The 21,025-nt window shown below is 41.6% G+C and overlaps 2 protein-coding genes across 4 annotated transcripts in view; both read right to left on the bottom strand.

Moving 5' to 3' along the window:
• The window catches only part of lrfn2 (leucine rich repeat and fibronectin type III domain containing 2), a 401,482-nt gene that overhangs the window by 255,014 nt on the left and 125,443 nt on the right, over positions 1–21,025 (bottom strand). The window lies entirely within an intron of this gene.
• Positions 5,458–21,025, bottom strand: part of LOC100554276 (DNA-directed RNA polymerase III subunit RPC9) — a 31,006-nt gene continuing 15,438 nt past the window's right edge. Inside the window, 2 exon segments of the mRNA XM_062973506.1 lie at positions 5,458–7,471; positions 7,473–21,025. The exon segment at positions 7,473–21,025 is cut by the window's right edge and continues 15,438 nt beyond it. Coding sequence (XP_062829576.1) covers positions 7,147–7,471; positions 7,473–7,579 — 432 coding nt within the window. The 5' untranslated portion in view covers positions 7,580–21,025 and the 3' untranslated portion in view covers positions 5,458–7,146.

Genomic DNA, 21,025 nt, shown 5'->3' with positions numbered 1-21,025 from the left:
GCCAAAGTCACTGCTGTTCCAGACACATCCCTTCTGTTTTTCAAAAGTTTTAGATTTGTAACAACATGGTGTGTACAACCTGAGTCCAAATACCACTTGTTCTTTTCGGTGATCCTTCCATTCACCGCAGCCATAAACACTTGGGGCTTAGTTGTTGTTGACAAATTCCTTGCCCCTCTGTTCCCACGAGAACTTCTAGCCTTGTTGTTTGGGCAACTCCTGGCAAAATGCCCCGGCCTGTTGCAGACAAAACAACAGCGTGTTTTGACCTGATGTACTGCAACCTCCTCACGATTCCCAGGAACACCATCAGGACCAAAGCCGACCACTTGCACCCCCTCCTGGTCGCACTGCGCTTCTGGGCTTGTTCAAATGCCCTCCGGTCCACTCCTCTTGGATTCTCCCGCAAACTGAATCCAAAATTAAATCCTGGACTCTCACATTCTGGAAAGAATGTACCAGAAAGTCCCAATCCTCAGACAAGCTGCACAGCACCAGATAACACTTCTGTGCTTCAGAATATTGTAGGCGTCTTTCCTCAGCTCCAATCAATAATTGCTTTAGATTGTCCAAATGCATTCTGACATCCTGGCCCTGAACAAGCTTTGCTGAAAACAGCCTCTTAGTCCAAATCATCTGAGACATGCAAGTCTCCCTTTGATGGACATCTCTTAAAGCTTGCCATATCTCCTCAGGAGTGTCCTTGTTTCTCACATGGACAAGTTGGTTTGGTTGAAGGCACAGTATCAAATATGCTTTGGCTTTTCTCCTGTGCTGAGCATTTTAATCTGTTCCATCGAGGGTATTATGCAAATCCTCTGCTTCGAGTAAAGACCGCATCATTATTGACCACAAAGCATAATTTTCGTCAGATAGCTTTTCCATGCTGGAAATGAAGATTTTTCCAGCCATCTCAGCCATCAAGATTCAACACCCCAAGCTCCCGGTGAATCAGCTGCCTCCGTGACCCTCGGTCCCCGAGATTAAGCCGTACTGCCACTTACTCAAGTGCAGACTCAGGCGGTCACAATCTTCTCCTGCAGCTTCACTGGAGCTCTCTTTCGGGTACCCTCCGTCTCTGGAATCCCTCTCAGGGCCGCACAGTTGCTGAAAGCTCACCAGCCATCAGCATCTCCATCCACTGCGCAGCGGAAGCGTGCTGGGCCCATAACCCACTGTCAGCGGGGATGATGAGTAGCAGAGTGAAATCCAAAAAATTCACCATCCCGGTTCACCTCCTTCTCTCCAGACTGTTTCCCCATGTGGAAAACAGCACTGGACAAACTCACTCCAGCAGACAAAGTCCAACTGTTGATTTACTTTATTTACATGATCTATTTACAGACAGAGCAAATTCAGTCCTTTCCTCCATGAGCGCTTTGCCGAAGCACTCATGCACACACACAGCACATTGCTCATCGCTGTTATCCGCTCTACACAGGAAAAACACTCCCTCACATTCCACAGGAACAAGATAGTAAGTCCCGGTCAAAACACACTTGACCCCATTGGTCCTGTGATACATCAATCATAGCAGACTCTCATTAACTCCATAATTGCTGAATCCAGATTGATTTTAACATTTCACAATACACAATACCCTGACAGCTCTTGATATATGCACTATTTCCCTTAGAGGTTCTCCACCAAAAGTATAGCATTTCTCCCCGAAGGCTATTTTATTTTTCTCCTCACAGAGGTTTTTCTCTCCCAGCTCCAAACCCTTCCTCTTTTCTCCTCAGACTCTCTCTCTGTGTCTGAATCTCTCTCTCTCTCCGACACGCTCTACCTTCTGTAGCTGGGCAACACTAACTCTCCACAAATCAGGCACCACTACCATATAAGGAGCGGCTGTTCCCTCCTCCTTTTTTGCTTGGATCAGCCTATTCTCCCAGGGTCTAGAACTTTTTCGACACACTGGCCTGCCGAGGTAGGCCCATTCTGTTACACCATACAAACGATGGAAATACAAGCCTCGCAATTTTCCCCAATGGCGTGAATGGACCAAATCTTACAGAAACAAACATGGAACTCCAGACTTCGATTTAAAAATCAAAACACTCTCCACTTCTGGATTTTCCCAAATCTTCCCAAAAACAAAACCGGAGATGGGGGAATCTGAAATTCGAAACGAAACCAAAACGGATTTCTGCCATTTTGCTCAGCTCTAATATTTTCTATTGTGCCATAGGGCTCCTACTCCACCAAACATTTGTAACTTTCAGTTGTTCCAGATTGGATCAAGACTTTGTGAATGCATTATCAGAACAGATGTAATCAAATGAAGCCTGGTGCCATTTAAAACTATCTACTTAGAGCCAGCAATTGCTTCTACATCAAAGAGCCTGCCCTAGCCACATGATCATTTTGTTAAAAAAAATCATGGATTTAAATTGCAAGCACATTTCTTATTCTTGAATTTGCTGGTAGCCAATGATAATATTACTAAATGGCACATCAGTTTCAGCTCTTCATCATTCCTCAACAGACTACATACTGCTATACTTTCATTTGCATCATTTTTTCACTTCCAAGAAGGGTTGTACTACATTTATGACAAAGACCTCTATGGTTGTTTTTATAATATTAATAATAATAATAATAATAATGCTAAAATAAATAATAAACAGTCTTCCACATTCTGCAATGGCAATGGAATGAAGAACATGCACTTTAAATAAGATTTTTTGGCATGTCTACCAATGGATAACTCCCATTTATTTCAGATGGGCTTTATTCTAAGGTATATGCCAAGCTTAAAATACAAATATATAATCAGAAGGAATATATTAGTTAATTACACTACCTCATGTTAAAATAGTTCAAGATTTTCCACACCTTGGCTCAATCATTAATCAAAATCAAGACTGTAATTAAGAAATCAAAAGAAGATGAAGACTTGGAAGCACCTATGAAGGAACTAGACAAGATCCTGGAATGCAAAACTATATCACTGAATACTGCTACTGCATTCTCATTTCTATATATGGTTGTGTAATATGGATTATAAAGAAAACTAAAAGGAAGGAAGTTGCTTTGGATGGAGGACAAATTAAATTAGGCCTGCACAATGCATCTGGAGGGTCAAAGGATGTGCAGGACTGATTTAAATGTATGATCCACCACTTAAAATATGAAAGACTGTTCTGGTGTTATTTCTTCTTCATAATCATCTATGTGGAAAATACCTTGTTTGCTATGCTAAACAACACGGTTCTAAAGAAATAAAACACAGAACTCAGAAATTACTGGAGGAGATACTAATAACACAACAGTGATTTTTATATCAGAAATATTTTTATTTAACATAAATTCTCACATCCTTTGTTAACCAGTTCCCTGAGGAACAATATCTGATAAGGAAATCAATGTGCTATTTATAAATCGCTTTTATATTGTATAAAAGGTATATCAAAGATTGCACAAAACCTCGAATAATGTGAACCAGAGCTAATATCATTTTGCTCTTTCACCTTTAATATGATACCCAGCTTTTCCCCTTCCATGCCATGGCAGTGAAATAATTATAGTGCTTAAGGCTACTTCTAAGTCTTTGCTACAGATACTTTCTGGGAAATTCAAACACTGTTGCTGAAGTAAACATGAACCCAAGGTCTAGCTTCTTGCTGATGTACTAGAATGGGTTGCCCATGTAAAAACATGGTTCAGCCTTAAGCTGGAAAACTGCTTTAGGCCTGAAAATTAACATAGAAAGGTCTGGACCCAGCAGAATTGTGTTCTGTTATAGGCAGGCAGGCAGGCAGGCAGGCAGGAAGGCAGGCAGGAAGCTGATAGGAAAGAATGAAGGAAAAAAGGAATGTAGCTGTTTTGGTCTGTTCAGTTCTCCAACTCATACTCTGGTGTTTTTAAAAGGAACATATGCAGCAGAGAAAACTAGTCCAGCTAGAATATGATAGGCTGTGGAAATGAATTATCATAAATGTAATTGCTATTCAGATATCCTATGGTAGTGGTTAGCAACAAGTGCTCTCAAACTGAATCTGCCAAAACAAGGCTGGATTGTAAATATTGTAAAAAATGCTCCAGGGCTGTTGCACATAACCATCTTATAGTGAGATAATGGCAAAAGAAGCATGCTCCTAGAAAGAGAGAGACAAAAATTTTCTCTTCGCCTATCCTCCTCAAGGCTTGGGATCCCTTATCATACTCTTTCTAGCTGTGAAGAGCTGGGTGGTGCTTTGCATCACTGCCTCTGAGATTCTGCTCTTGGTTATGCCAGCTAGGGCATACCCTGTTTCCCCGAAAATAAGACAGTGTCTTATATTAATTTTTGCTCCCAAAGATGTACTAGGTCTTATTTTCAGGGGATATCTTAGTTTTCCATGAAGAAGAATTCACATTTATTGTTGAACAAAAAATGAACATTTATTATATAATGTACAGTCAGGGCCGGCCCCACTAATGCAGCAGCTGACGCCGCCGCCTCGGGCGCAGGCCCGGGGGGGCGCCGTCAGGCTGGGCGGGAGGCGGGGCACCGCCCTGACGGTGCCCCGCCTCCCGCCCAGTGCGCCCTGGCCCGTCTGGCCTGCTAGAAAAGGCCAGACGGGCGAGCGGGAGTAGCGTGGGAGGCGGGGCCAGCTCTGACGCCGCTCCCCCCACCCAGCGTGCCCTGGCCCCGCCTCCCATGTTGCGTGGGAGGCAGGGCCAAGGCACGCTGGGCGGGGGGGGGGGGAGCGGCATCAGAGCTGGCCCCGCCTCCCACGTTACCCCCGCTCGCCCGTCTGGCCTTTTGTAGCAGGCCAGACTCAGCGGAGGTTCCTCCAGGCCGCAATCGCGGCCTGGAGGAACCTCCGCTGAGTCTGGCCTGCTACAAAAGGCCAGACGGGCGAGCGGGGGTAACGTGGGAGGCGGGGCCAGCTCTGACGCCGCCCCCACGCCCAGCGTGCCCTGGCCCCGCCTCCCACGCAACATGGGAGGCGGGGCCAGGGCACGCTGGGCGGGGGGAGCGGCGTCAGAGCTGGCCCCGCCTCCCACGCTACTCCCGCTCGCCCGTCTGGCCTTTTCTAGCAGGCCAGACGGGCCAGGGCGCACTGGGCGGGAGGCGGGGCACCGTCAGGGCGGTGCCCCGCCTCCCGCCCAGCCTGACGGCGCCCCCCCGGGCCTGCGCCCGAGGCGGCGGCGTCAGCTGCTGCATTAGTGGCGCCGGCCCTGACTGTCGCAATCGCAGCCTGGAGAAACCTCCGCTGAGTCTGGCCTGCTACAAAAGGCCAGACGGGCGAGCGGGGGTAGCGTGGGAGGCGGGGCCAACTCTGGCCCCGCCCCCCGCCCAGCGTGCCCTGGCCCTGCCTCCCACGCTGCGTGGGAGGCGGGGCCAGGGCACGGGGGGCGGGGCCAACTCTGGCCCCGCCCCCTCACTATTCGCCCTGGCCCCGCCTCCCACGCAGCGTGGGAGGTGGGGCCAGGGCACGCTGGGCGGGGCCAGGGCGCCGGTGGCGGGGGCGCTTTTCAGCACCCCCGCTTTACATCACAAAATATCTCCGGCCGGCCCTGTGTACAGTAGTTGTCATCACAAACTAGCATAACCAGACAAACTGAATCCTATCAATTTCTTGTTATTACCATTATTTCCATGTACAATGATCTATGGTACATACATTTACCGATTCTGCATGCTCTGGTGTTCTTTTCAGTGGGCATGCTTCTAAACAAAAACTTTGCTAGGTCTTATTTTCAGGTGAGGCCTTATATTTAGCAATTCAGCATAATCTCTACTAGGTCTTATTTTCCGGGGATGCCTTATTTTCAGAGAAACAGGGTACGTAGGATGATGCCCAGATCTACCCACTCTCTTGGTAACTGAGCCAGGGCAGAAGAGTCCCCTCCACTAGTCTCTCTCTCTCTCTCTCTCGCTTCTCAACCTTTTGGCTAAGATCAAGTGTATTATTTATATACTAGCTTGGGTACCTGGCAATGTCCAGGTTATTTGAAAAGGGCCTTTTTTGTTTGTGGATGTGAGGTAATATCAGTTTGTTCAAATGCTACGCTATTTCTTAGAAAAAAAAACCTCTTTCCTGATGTTTTTTAATGAATGCTCCCATTAGAAAATGCATAAGGATGTGGGTGAACTGCAGTTCCCAAAAGTCCCAAAACTCCCCCAGTATTCCCAGTTGGCCATGTTGGTTCTGTGTGCGAAATTTGGTCCAGATCCATCACTTGCTGGGTTCAGTGTTCTCTGAATGCAGGTGAACTATAACTCTCTGATGCCGTCAATTATCTGCAAAGCCTGCCATTATGTACAGTTGGACATGTTGGGTCTGTGTGCCAAGTTTGTTCCAGATCCGTCATTGCTGGGGTTCAGAGGGCTCACAAAATACAGGTGAACTATAACTCCCAGTGATAAAGGTCAATCACCTCCCAAGTCCACCAGTGTTCCCAGTTGGCCATGTTGAATTTGTGTGCCAAATTTGGTCCAGATCCATCATCAGATGGGTTCAGTGTTCTCTGAGTATGGGTAAACTATAACTCCTGGATGTCAAGGTCAATCACCACCAAACCCCATCAGTATACACATTTGGCCATGTTGGGTCTGTGCTCGCTGCAACCTGCAATGACCTGGGAGAGAGTGACTTGATGACTCCTCAGCACGGTTCTGCTTTATTATGGCATTGAATGTTTATCATAATGAAATGGGATAATAAATAAACATAAATCTATGCACATAATAAAAGTGAAAATCTGTATGTGTGTATGTGGCACGGATGTCTATTCACACAGACAGGTTCCAGCTTCCACAAACAAGCCAAATCAAACAATAAGTAAGACAACATTAATAACTTATAAACTAACCTAAAATTAGAATTAGAGAAACATAATATAACAACAAAAACATTTACAACATAATGAATCTGGAGAACTAAAATGCATTAAAATATAGAGTGGTTTTAGCTGCCAACAGAGTCAGGATACGTTTCTGGTTTCTAAATGAGATTTTATTAAGATATCCCAGTCCTCCTCCTCTCCATATATTAGGGTGCATAGATAGGTTTTCAAAAAAATTTTAAAGGAGAGAAGAGAGGGAGCCGTTTTTATTTATACAATAATAATTTGAAAAACAGTGGGAAATTCCCCCTCCCCAATTGTCCTAGCGACCCAATGATGGATTCCCCAAACCCGGGATGGTCCCTCTCAGGCCTGATTGGTGTCTTCCTTAATTTGGATGGCCGGTGGCTTCTCTTTGGCCAAGTCTCTGTGGAGGATGCTGGTCATCGTCTGCAGAAGGGCCTCAATCTGCTCCTCCATCAGCTGCTCCTCACTCTCCTCCACCATCAGTTGGATCTCGACGGCAGTGACTGGCCTGTGGTTGAAGAGCCGCAGCTTCTCTGCCTTGGTCAACTTGTGGATTTTCAGGGCTACAAGGAAGTTGCTCACCACTTGGGGGCTCTTGAACTTGCAGGGGGTCTTGGAGATGCAATACAGGGTTTTGTACATGATAGTGTTCAGGATCTGTTGCCTCACGTTTGCTCTTCCCTATCTCTCACCACTGCTGCTTCAAGTCCATCAACAGCTGATAGACCTCAAAGTCGTTCAGAAGGGCTGTATTTACGTCTTTCACCTCCATTTCGCATCACAGGGGGAGAAAGAGTTTAGCTCCATTAAAAATAGAAAAAAGAATATTGCCCCTCCTTGGAGACAAAAGCCACTGCTACACCCATTCCCAAATCCCTCATTAATATATTTTTCCATCTTGCCCATGCTCTGATGTTACTTGGCCACATATGTTCCAGTTTTCAGCTGTAAAGTATTGGAGAATATGCATGTGCTGTAGTTGGCATTATTCTAAATGGCGTTATTCTACCTGGAATTCAGTCACCAGGTTCTGAATGAGAAATTATATATCTTTAGACATTTTAAATTAAACTATGCTATTTACTGTGTTATTCTAAATTGATTTAATGGTACACCACTCTGAGAGTCTTGAACATAGAGCAGGGTATAAATAGTTGTAACAAAGAGACAAACGAACAGGGAATAGAGCAAAGAATTAGTAGGATGAAGGAGTTACAACAGGATTCTGGGAAAACTCAAGCTCATGTTTTCACTAAGCCATGAAGCTTTGAAAGTAAACAACTATTTTCTCATGCACTAATCTATCTCATAGTTTACAGTATGGGAGAAAGAGAAGTGTATGAAGGAATGCATGATGATCACAGAAATGATGTGAAATAATTATATACAATTTTCCCTCTATACCAATAGATTCTGTATCCACAGACTCAGCTATCCATGGATTGAAAAAATTCCCCATCCCCTCCAAATTAAAAAAAATAAAACATTTTATATAAGGTAAACCATTGTATATGATAGGACTTGAGGATCTATACATTTTATAAATCTATGGTGGGTCCTGAAAGTGAATGTCAGCAGAGATCAAGAGCCAATTGTATTCTCACTATACAACAAATATGCCTTCTTTCTCATCTTAAAAAAATGATTTCCTAAGTTCCATTAATATATTTCAGAGACTCATAATATCTTTCTGAAATATGAAGATTTGAAAAGAATGAATCATCTCTTCTTCTGTCTACAGACATCAAACAAGCCTCTTCTCTGAACTCCTTGGCAGGAAAACATGAACCCCAAACACGCACATGAGCACAGGTGCCAGTCATATTGTTTGCATTTTCTATCTCCACAAAGAAATTGAGAAGAGGGGGAAGAAAATCATACATTTAAAACAAATCAAATGGAGAGGAAAGTCAACATGAGAAATTGTTTTGCAGCTGCAGTCCTGAAATTACATTTATGAGATAACTGGAATGCCACTGAGAGGCAGAGTTCTATACACTGAGTGAACCAAGCTTTCATCTTCAGATAACTATCAGAATAAAAGGGGGAGGGAGGGAGATTGCTTCTTCAGTTCTATACTTCTCTGTCATTGTCTCCACTTTCCCTCAAGGGTCCCTCATATTTGAATATCATCCAGTTGTTCAACAATATAGTATTCAAAATGGATATGTATGTGTCCAGGATGGATGGCAGGAGGAAAGATGATTCAAGCAGAGATATGCTAAGATTTTGTTCAGTCTGAATGTTTATGCATATTGACCAGAATGTTACTTCTCAGATGGATACTCAAAATTTAGTGATAATTTGACATTTATGTATTTATGAAAATGTATGATGCCAATTTGTGTATTCTTCCTCAGTGATATTTTTTTCCATATTGCTGACACTGATGTTGATTGGCCACATGTGCTCTGGTTATCACCAGTGAAACATTGAAGGACACCATAAAAATCACTTCTGGATATGCTTTGCCTTAAAAAACCATGAAATTCACAGGGCTACCATAAAACATCAGGTAACATGAAGGCACATACATATACACAAATTAAAAACATGCAATATATTCACAGGCTCTTATATGGTTACTGTTATGTATAACCATGTTTTTCCCCCAAGTCATATCAGGCTCTAAAACCACATCTACTGTGCAGAGAAGTACATGTCTATGTTTCTGATGGTAACACAAGGCCTAATCAGAAATTAGAGTTTGATCTTTCTTTTCATAGCAGTTCATTTCTGAATAGTCCTATATCATCATAAAAACTGCTTGCAATAACATCCTGCAGAAACTTACTGATAGTGCATGGGGTGAAGACCCAAAAATGATAAGAACATTTACCCCAGTCTTGTTTTACTCAACTGCTGAGTATGCCTGCTCTGTTTGGCTTAGGTCTGCCCACGTGAAGCAGATGAATATAGCACTGAATGAGACATGTACAATAATATGGGATGTCTTAAACCTACACCTGTTGATAGATTCTATAAGCTAGCTGGCACTGCCTCCCCCGCCCCCCAATGTGCGGTGGGAAATTACTGCCAATTGTGAGAGAAATAAGGTTGAACACTGTGAAAGCCACCTGCTGTATGGCTACCAGCCTCCTCCTAGTAAGCTTAAATCAAGGAAAAGTTTTATGAGAACCGCCACTCCTGTAACTATTCCTCCAGCAACAGCAAGAATATCCCTGTGGGCAGCAAAATCAGGCAATTCCAACTGAATTGCCCCCCATGAGGATCTTCCTCCAGGGGCAAACCAAGAATGGGCAACCTGGAAGCCCCTGAACAGACTCAGAAGCAGAGTTGGCAGACATCAAATTACTTCTGGTGGGGTTCCATGGTAAAGGTGAAGAGGGAGCATCATATGACACCACAACAGGAACATGGGCGGCTTTACATGTTGCATTGGCAACAATGGGGGAAGCTGGGTGGTGGATGCTTTCCCCCATGGGATGGGATAAGGGGGAAGTCAGATGATGCAGGGCATGGGGCACAAGTCCCCCCCCCAATGCCAGGCCCCACTGGATTCACCACAATCTGTGGCAAATCCAAAGGCCAATATGATGGGCCCAGGGAAAACAGAGTACATCCATGGGTGGTGTGGTAGTTCAAAGTAACTTGTAATCTTACATTGAGAAGTTCACATATTCCAGGTTAACCAGAATATTCCTGGTAGGGGAAGCTGAGCTTTGCCAAAGTCTAATACTTCTGGAGAGGAAATTAAACTACAAGGTAGATTTTTGGGTATTGCGTGGGAAAGAGAGAGGGCACTGAAATGTCTCTGGTTAACTATAATACCAGAATTTTACTAGGTCTTTAGTAGCAATATCAACATCATATTCTATGAAGGCCATAGACAGGCAAAGAAAAAAACTGGCAAAGAAGGGTAGGGTAAATCCTAAAATAATATATGTAGTCCCTTTAGCATTAGTCCCTTCCTTTCCTCAAACTCTTTTTTATTACACTGGATGCTTTTGTCATGGGTGTGTGTTTTTATTGTCTTATTTTTGTACCAATGAATGTCTAATGATGGGATATTATGGAGGAATACGAGGAGGAAGATGAAACTTTTCTGCACATTCTAGTTCTGCAAACAGCCAAACTCAAGCTTTGATGCTCTAATTGAAACATCAATAAACACAGAGTAGGATCCTAATCATAAATGGAAGGAAATGTTGATGCTATGGGAATGTTACCACATTGGAGTATGTTCTCTATGGGGTGAAGTTGTGGACCATTTAAAACCAATACACTGAACATTGTAAAATATAGTGGATGACAAAACGACTACACAGTGAGCGTGGCATTCACAGAGGATGAATCCTAGCAGAAAATTTGACTTACTTACTATTTGTTTTAAGAAGTTACAAGTTAAACTGTTTCAGATTACTTTTATTATAAGCTGATTAATTTCTCCTTGTTTTGACTTTGGGGGTGTTTGTTGAATTTCTCATTGAAATTTGTAGAATTTAATGTAGACCAGTGTGGAGAAGTCATAGTTATTATGTTTAATTTTAACTGTTAGAGTATGTATTTGTGTTTAGTTGACACAGTAGCTGAAACAGAAGCCATCTTGTTTCAATCCACAGTAGTGCTGTTACCAAGGAGATGGAGCTGGCTAGCTCACCAGAGGGAGAAGTGGGCGGAGCCATGAAAAGAAAAAAATTGTAGTTTTTAAAAGAAGCCAGGAGTGCGTAGCTGGGGGCTTTTCAGTCAAGAAGGGCTGAGGAGACAGGCCTGGCCAAAAATCTTTAGTCAAGGCAGACTAAAGGGAACCTAGTCAAGATCTTTAGTTGGGAAGGACTAGTGATCAGGAATTAGATCGGTAGTAGATCAAATTAAAGGTTTTTATTGTAGTTGGGACATTGTTCACTAAGGAGCTCAGCTGAGGTTAGAGTTTGCTACAATTTATATCATCAGTAGGAGAGTGAGAGTGGAAGTACACCAGAGACTACTGTTGTGGTGGTTATAAGAGTTATTAAACCACTTGTTTATCTAAAGTTCCATAAGTAAATCAGTCAACCATAAGCTTTGTACGCAATAAAGTTGTTGTTCTTTGTTAACAACTGACTCATCTAATCTCATCTGAGTCTGTGGAGCCAAATTTCATTGGTGATAGTTCAAAAGCCTCACGTTGGTGGCAGTTACCTTAATAAATCACCTAATTGGGGAAGAGTAATAGTCACAGTTACCTCAGAAAGGGAACAACAACACAGAAATCCCTAACTACAGAGACAGAGGCTGGGATCTTGAAATAAAGATCACCCCCTGTAATCCTTCCCCTCATATAAAAGTGATATATATATATATAATCTAGAGGGATTAAAAGATTAAAAAATCCTCTCAGCAGTGGAAACAGCATTTATAATTTGCTTTGACACCATTACAATTGGCTTGAGTCTTCACAATTGGCTTTAGAGCCATCGCACCAGTATTTCTGGTCTTTCTATAAATATATGGCATTGGTTCAGGTTATCTGGATAAATGTATCTCTTTCTACGAACCTGCTAGACATCTACGAACCTGCTAGACATCTACGAACCTGCTAGGCTTTCTCTTTCTACCACCACCTGCTCAAGCACATTTGGTGGGTACAAGGAAGACGGCCTTTTCGATGGCTGTTCCCAGACAGCAGAATCCAAGAGAGACCAGGATGGCCCCACATTCCTGCTTATCTTCCGAAGGCAGTTTAAGACCTTTCTGTCTTTACAGTGGACATTTGGAGGAGGATGGGGGGCATGATACTAGGGAGGTTGTGGGTGGGATTCTTGGGGGGGGGGTGTTAAACATAATTTTAATTATATTTTAACTGTTTTTAAACTTATATTCACTCAGTACTATGAGAATAGGTCAAAAAAAATTGCCTCCTGTGTCATAAAAACTTTATGAATGAACATATAACAGCAGAAGTTGCTACAGATCATAGACTGAACTATCATCTCCACAAAATTACCGTTCAACATAATCACCATCAATTTGTACACATTTGTGCCATCATTTAACTCAGCATCAAAACCATTTTGGAAAGATTCAGAGTTTTGCTTTGTGATCCATAATTTTAAAGCTGTTTTAACGTCATTCAAGTCATTGAATCTGTAACCACGCAGGTTGTCTCTTTGGACGTCTGAAACGTCAAGAGAGAATGCTTCTGGAACATGACCATATTGCCCAGAAAATTCCCAGTGATTCCAACCATGAAAGCCTTCGACAACACAGTCTTTACTTTCTTCAAAATCAGATGTAACCAAAAGTCACTTCTAGTTTTGAAAAAAAAAAAGTGTCCTGAGTCTGAGAGCAGATTGGGGGATGAGTAAACATAGCCTCTGAATTCTGTAGAGTAAGGAAAAGTACTACAGCAACAATGTGGAGGGAGTTGGGGAAATAATGAAGCTACGCAGAACCTATGGGCTGCACATTCATCATCTATTTCTTAGAGAAATGATTGACACTCCATTCAAGTTGACCAAAACAGCATGAAACTCTTCAGTCTCATTCATGAAGCACGTGACAGACATCCAGTTCCATGCAGCAATTATATGCCAACAGGTTAAGCCTGTTGATGATGCATGGAAATAAAGCTTTGTTTTGAAAGCACAGAAATGAAGCTTTGCTTTTAATTTTGGAGCATCTGGATAAGCCTGATAACAGATATATATAAAAGAATAACTAAATGCCTCAAAGAAAACCCACTCACAGGAAATTTCAAAATGTAGCCTTGAATGGGCAGCATTCTTGTTTCACGTCAAAAAGGCTCACCCTAAGGATTTCTCAGCCAAAGGTGCAGGATTAGCTTTTGATAATCATCTGACCTTTTCTGGTGCTTATCTGAACTGAACGCTTAAGCCACACTGAGAATCACTAGCAGCTCATTTGAATACATCATTCTTCTGCCAAGTTGTAAGCAACACAAAGCGGAGGTGACAATGTGCTGAAAAGCAGCCCCACTAGAGAAACAATCAGTTTTCCTTTTGTGCTGCTACATCAAGATATCTTCTTTATATTAAGTACTGCAGAGCAACAGATGAAAGAATCAAGCTCCTCTTGGGTTCTGTTACTATCTCTGTGAAGAAGTGTGAATGATATTTACCAAGTCACTGGAGTGAAAGGCTTATTTACACAAAGGTCAGGTTCTTTATAATAACTTTGCACTAAATGGGGGCAGGAGAAAATATCAGTAACCAAATGCCAAGCACAGTTAGCCCTCAATATCCACGGATTTTGTATCCACTAGGCATGTCCGATTGATGAAAAAAATGTTTCAATTCTCGTTTCTAAAGTAGGAGGCGCCGGTGCTTCGATATAGAAACTATTTCCGATTTTTCCCCTCAAAAATTTTGGATATTTCCGAAAATTCATAATGTTTCTAAATGTTTCTAAAATGGTGAACGTGCATGTGCAATCAACAAAAAATAAATTAAAAAAAACAGCACCCGGGGGGGACTTTTACAGGGCTCTCCCGCCCTCATTTCTTGATCTATCCTGATCAAATTTGGTATAGTGGGGGAACACATTCAACTCTCCTAGCCCACCAAGTTGCAGAATGTTTCCTGTATCCTCCAATTTTTGGCGAATTTTCATAGCTTTTATAATAAAGTATTTTTTAATAATTGAAGAAACCTGTTCCTGGTTTGAAAGTTTTATTTCCTGTTCAATTGTGTTTTTTCAATGTGAAAGTCCTTCTTCTACCTGTGTAACTTTGTTTCTGTGTCCGATTTTCCCTTTGTAATATTTTTAAGGAAAAAGACACTGGAAATCAATGGTATCTCTTGCTATGCGTTCCCAGAAGCCCCAAACTCAATGCCTTCATTAAGAAATGTACCTGTGACCAAACCAGGCAATGCTCAGGCACTGTGTGCAAAGGAACTTTGGAAACTGGAGATTCCCTTTGTAATATTTTTTAGGAAAAAGGACACTGGAATTCAATGCTGTTTGCTATGTGCTCCTACAAGCCCCAAACTCAATGCCTTCCTTTGGAAATGTACCTGTGACCAAGCCAGGCAATGCTCCAGCACGGTGTGCAAAGTAACTTTGAAAACTAGAAATCCCCTTTGTTATATTTTTAAGGAAAAAGGATACTGGAAATCAATGCTATGTCTTGCTATGCGCTCCCAGAAGCCCCAAACCCAATGCCTTCATTAGGAAATGTATCTGTGGCCAAGCCAAGCAATGCTCAGGAACTGTGTGCAAAGGAACTTGACACTGGAATTCAATGCTATGTCTTGCTATGTGCTTCCACAAGCCCCAAACTCAATGCCTTCCTTTGTTAATGTACCAGTGACCAACCTGGCCAATGCTCTGGCAAGGTGTGCAAAGAAACTTTGAAAACTAGAAATTCCCTTGCTATATTTGTAAGCAAGAAGGACACTGGAAATCAATGGTGTGTCTTGCTATGTGATCCCACAAGCCTCAAAGGCAATGCCTTGCCTTCCTTTGGTAATGTACCTGTGAGCAAGCTGGCCAATGCCCTGGCAAGGAGTGTACAGATACTTTGAAAACTATAAATTCCCTTGCTATATTTGTAAGCAAGAACTCTGGAAATCAATGGTGTCTCTGGCTATGTGATCCCACAAGCCTGAAAGGCAATGCCTTCTTCATGAAATAGACTACTGATTCTGCAAAGGTATAATGCTATGATCCAGAAAGAACTATTCTTAACAAAATTGAAAGCTAGATATTTTTTTTAATAATATGGAAAAAAATAACCCTGGAATTCACAGCTCTAAATAGCTGAGCGCTACCCAAAATTAACACACTCACAAGAGAAGGAACCAGCAACAAAAGCCTAACCCTTTCTCCAAACCCCTCTGTGGGAACAGCCAGACCGGGCCCCTTCACCCTCTCTCTCCCTCAAGACAAGAGGCTTGCTTGCTCTCTGTTTGCAGACAACCACCCTCTCTGTGCAAAACCCAGCCCAGAATGGCTCACCCGGGCTACACTACGGGCTTTTATGGCAATCTTCCACGTGGACGCAGAGGACCCTAGCCCCCACCTTTGCGTCCACCGTGGAAGCTTCTGATTGGCCGGGGAGCAGCAGCCATGTTAGGCTGCACTAAGCTCCCATTCAAGGTAGGTTGCAGAAACAAATTTTAATTTTTTAAAAAAAAAATATTTTAAAAAATTGGGAAAAAATTAACGAAACATTAAGAGACAATTAGAGAATGGGCCAACAATGATTCAAATTACATTGTCGGTTGCATCTCGGAATGAGTTTCAAAAAGCGAGAACAATCCAATATAAATCTGATATAAGATTCAAAACGATTTTTGGACATACCTAGTATCCACATATTTCACCATCCATGGCTTAACAATATTACAGAAAAATTCCAAAAAACAAACCTTGACTTTGTCATTTATATAATGGACACCAATTTACTATGGCATTGTATATAATGAAACTTGAGCAAGCATTGATTTTGGTATCTATGGGTGGTGCTATAGCTAATACTACAGTTAGAGTCACACAATCTTAATGAGACCATCAGAAAAACATGAAGAAATAACAAACTAATTATGAATGGAAGTTGAAAAATATAACGACTGTAATATATACAACAGGAGCCCACGGTGAGCTGATGAACTTGATGAACTTGATGAACTTGATGAACTCCCCAGTTTCTGCCAACCTAGCAGTTCGAAAACATGCAAATGTGAGTAGATCTATAGGTAACGCACCGGCAGGAAGGTAACAGCGCTCTATGCAGTCATGCTAGCCACATGACCTTGGAGGTATCTATGGACAATGCCGGCTCTTTGGCTTAGAAATGGAGATCAGCACCAATCCCCAGAGTCGGACACGACGAGACTTAAGGTCAGGGGAAAACCTTTACCTTTTATAAAAACAAATTTTTATTTTTGAAAACACAAAAAATACATACCATACACATACAAAACATTTACAATTCCCACCACCAACAGGAGGATTGTTTTCTTTTACATATTCATTTCTTTTTGAGACAATCTTTATATCTTTATCTTTATACATTTCCATCCTATATACTATATAACATTTGTATCTTATTTCTTATGGCTTGATCTCCAGATTGATTCATGATATAGTTCTTTACCCTTGTCCATCTTTCTTCCATTTCTCTCATTCTATTTTCATTAGTTTTTAAAACATTTAATTTCACATTCATAAATTCAAATTCCATTTGCTCCACCATATATTGGTATTATTTATTTACTGTCCATTTTGATTTATCTTTTCACCCTAATACTATTACTGCTTCTGCACATTCAATTATTGCTTCTTTTATTTCCCTTTTACTTCCAGTTTCCTCTCTTTTCCCTAATACTGCTATTTCCTTTGTTATGACCCACTCATTTCCTAGTATTTGATTTGACTCATTTTGTATAGTCTGCCAAAAATATTCTACATATTCACATTCCCACATCATGTGCATATACCGCCCTTTCTGATGACATGCATGCCAGCACTGACTACTCCCCTTTTTATAGTAGTATGCTAATTGGCAGGGTGTACGATACCATTTGTGCAATATTTTCTTCCTCATTTCTCGTACTTTGGTATTCCCTTTCATCCCTATTGTCTCTACTACATTTCTCATCTCTTGTTCCGTGATTTGTAACTCCGTTTCCAACATACTTTTCAAATCCCGTATTATACATCCATCAGCCTCTATTAGCATTTTATATATATTTTGCTGGCTTGTGTCTTTTTTCCTTCCCCTTTTTCTCTTATTATCTTTTCAAAGGCAGTATCTTCCCTCTTAACCATATTGATATTTTCTTTTATTTTGCAATATGCACAGATTGCTCTTATCTGTAACCAATTTCCTTGTCCAAGCCATTGTTTAATTTTATTTTCCCTTTCCCTTTTTTGCTCTTTACCATTTTTATAGACGATCCGAATAGCTGGAAAAGCCCAAGTATAGCGCTGGTTCTTCCCCTCCAGGACTCTTGTAATTTCCTTAATCTGTGCTCTTTTATCCAATATCTCTGATGATAGATCCAGGAGAGGCCAAACCTTTTTACCTGCCAAGGTAAGGTCTTTTATTTTCTGAAGCTGATTATACACCTTTTCCTTCGTTGCCTCCCTTGTAAATCAGATCAAAATGTCTCTGGGTATTTTTCTACCTCTGTAAGCCCAGTGCACTCTTTCTATATCATCTGGTATAATTTGGGTCAAAGTCTGTAGCCAACTGACAATATTTTGTTTTAAATTGTCACTCATCTGAAAGTCCTGCCCGGCTGTTCTCAGGCGTATATTTGCCCTTCGTGACCGATCTTCCTGGTCAGCAATCTTGTTTAGGAGTTTTTGGTTTGCTCTTTCTAAATGTTGTTTTAAGTTGGCTATCTCCTCTTTCTGTTTTCTAGTCTCCTCTTGCACTTCCATAAATTTCCCTTCATACTGTTACACCTTTGACTCCATTGATCCCAGCCAGGTGTTTTTTGTCTCTCCTTTCATTGTCAGACAATTTTCCCTCTTTTTCACACTATGTGGCATACAAACAGACTCTAGACAAATATATATGTACAAGTACATTTCTCTCTTTCCCCTCTTCCACACTAATCTAATGCTGAATCAGAGTCCAATTGTCTGAAAGTATGAGCCTCAGGCAATGTTAGCTCACATCTTCTGTTTCAGCATATTTATACACTCAGTAGTAAATATATTTCAGATTTCATTATGAACCTTATGGAACTATCCGAGGGATGGACCCTATTCCCCTATTATATTCAGCACTTAGAATCAAACTGAAACCTGCAATAGATTCATCACTGCTACACCCTCCTACTAAGAGAGCATGCAGTTGCCTCAAAAGAGTGAGTAGGACACTGTCATTGCTAGTGAAAGTCATGTAACTGTGCTAATGTTACCATGGTTCTTCTCTTCCATTCATTAATTATCTGGTGCATTTCTCTGGAAGTCTGTTGTCAGTGTTTGCTATGTTCTCTTGTTCAAGAAACAATAGAGCAAGAGGGGGAGAAAGGGAGAATTTTCAGAATGCATTGTGAGATGTGCTATGCTTTAGTAGAAAAAGATAGCAGCTATAGTGGAATTCCCACTTAGCCCACCTGTCTCACAGCATCCTTTTGAAATATGGAACTTTAGAGATTTGATCTGGAATTTTACATAACTTGTACAGACTATAAAAAAGCAGATTGCTTGGGATTAAAAAGGACACCCAGTGGACACCATAATATGGGAACAATAAATTGGCAACTACATGCTAAATTTGGACTATGCAGCAATGACTTCAAACCTGCAGCACATCTGACCAAGTTGGTAATCTACTATGAGTTCTTGAATTCTGTCTTTGAGGAAATTCTCAAGCCTTTTAACACAATCATTATGTTCCACCTGTCCACAATTTTCATGACATCTATTCTCAAAGCCTAGAAAGACAAATATCTCCTTGGATGAGACATTTGCATACTTATTTCCTTTTCTTGAAATAATCCATTTAAATAAGTGCTCTCAGTCATTTGATTAAAGGTTTCTGGCATTTAAAAGGGAAACATCTGTGAAGTGATAAACTTATGTATTTAAGACTGGCTTCATCAGGAAAGCTGATACAGGTCAGAAGGACCTTCTGGATGCCAGCTGTTGCCTGATCACAGTAATTTCTCGACATCAGCTTGGAAACCTCAGACAAGATGAACTACTGAAAGCAAGAGGGAAGCTACACTGCTGTACTCCTTATGCATTTAAGACGCTAGGAAATTTGTCAGGCTGGAAATATGAAATGATTGCTAAGCAGAGTTCCAGAAAAAAAATAAGATGATGCACTCATCCTGTAATCTAAGTTGGCACCATGAAATTGTCAGAAAGTTCGAATTGGAGATTAGCTGGATTTATTCATGAAAAGATGTCATAGCTAGGTCAAGGTCATGTTTTTTCCACCCTGTTTGGAAGGATTCTATCAAAACAATGGAATAATAGAGTATCAGCATTCTAGAATCTGCACTAGCTCATTATTATTTTCCAGAGATAATTTCTAGTGCTATTTACAGAGAAAAAAGGAAGATTGGAATGTTAAATTTAAAAATCAATTTGTTAAATTTGAAACTGGGAGGTTAAGTCATTGTCCTTAATGCTAATACTTTACCTCACTTAATTCCTTGTACTAATTCGTTACTTCAAACGTTACTTTTCAAATATTTGGATTTTCAGAGAATATCTTGGAGGTGAATTCTTCCTGTTTCTTGTTATCAGTTGGCATAGCTTGCTTGCATATAATTATCATCTAGTGTTAGGTTTCTACTGTCTTTCTATATAAATAAAGTGTTAGTGCTTTTGAGAGCATCTTTGCAACCTCATCAGAAAGGGTTAAAATTGGTGGTATATGCCAATTTTAGCCCAGGTCGTCCACAGAACCAGCTGGCTCCCATCAGAAGATGTAGGGCAACATGGGAGGGCTTTCATGTTACCATAAAATCCATGGGGGGAAGCCACAAGCACCACATATGCTCACACTTCCCCCATCTGATTGCCCTCTGATTGCATCTGATTGATATGAGGCATGGGGCACCAGATTGCCCATGCCCCCCCTTCCTTGACAGAGAGGAGTGACGTAGGCAGCTGGGTGACAGGAATACTCAAAGCATAAGCAATGTCCTACCCAATCCATCGCCTTTTAAAAAAAACTTAAAAGATTACTTATGCCTTTACAAAAAATTGAAGGGCAATATTACCACAGTTGGTAGTAGCAGAGGTAAACAAAATGGATGGACAAGCCTGAGGACTGAACATGCTGCTCCTCAGCACAATTCCCCAGCCACAATTGTTAAGAGTATGATCATCATCAGAAATATTGTGGAGAAATTAAGATGGTTGGAACTCTAACAACATCTCCCCCAGAGTCGGATCCTAAAAATGTACTTGAACCTATTTGTTTAACAGAACTATATACTGATGCTGAATCTGTTACAAGCAGTAGAGTGTTCCCTCACTTATCGCGGGGGTTACATTCTAAGACCACCCATGATAAGTGAAAATCCACAAAGTAGGGATGCAATATTTAATATTTAATTAGTTACCCCATTGCTACTTCTCCTCAGGGCTGCCCCCTTGCTTCGTGCCTGGCATGTTCCTCTGGCTGCCTCTGCACCTACAGCCAGGGAAGAAAGAACACCACTCCGCTCAGTCAGTGAGCGAGTGAGCGAGGGTGGTTGCGAGAGGCATGGCAGAGAGTGAGGAGGGGGCGGGTCTGAGAGAGAGGCTGATTCCTATGGAGAATGGAAGGAGAGTGTGTCTG

This window comes from Anolis carolinensis, chromosome 1 (genome assembly GCF_035594765.1).
Source record: "Anolis carolinensis isolate JA03-04 chromosome 1, rAnoCar3.1.pri, whole genome shotgun sequence".
Classification (NCBI taxonomy): Eukaryota; Metazoa; Chordata; class Lepidosauria; order Squamata; family Dactyloidae; genus Anolis; species Anolis carolinensis.
Note: the sequence above shows the minus strand (reverse complement) of the source record. Positions and strands in the feature narration are given on the sequence as shown.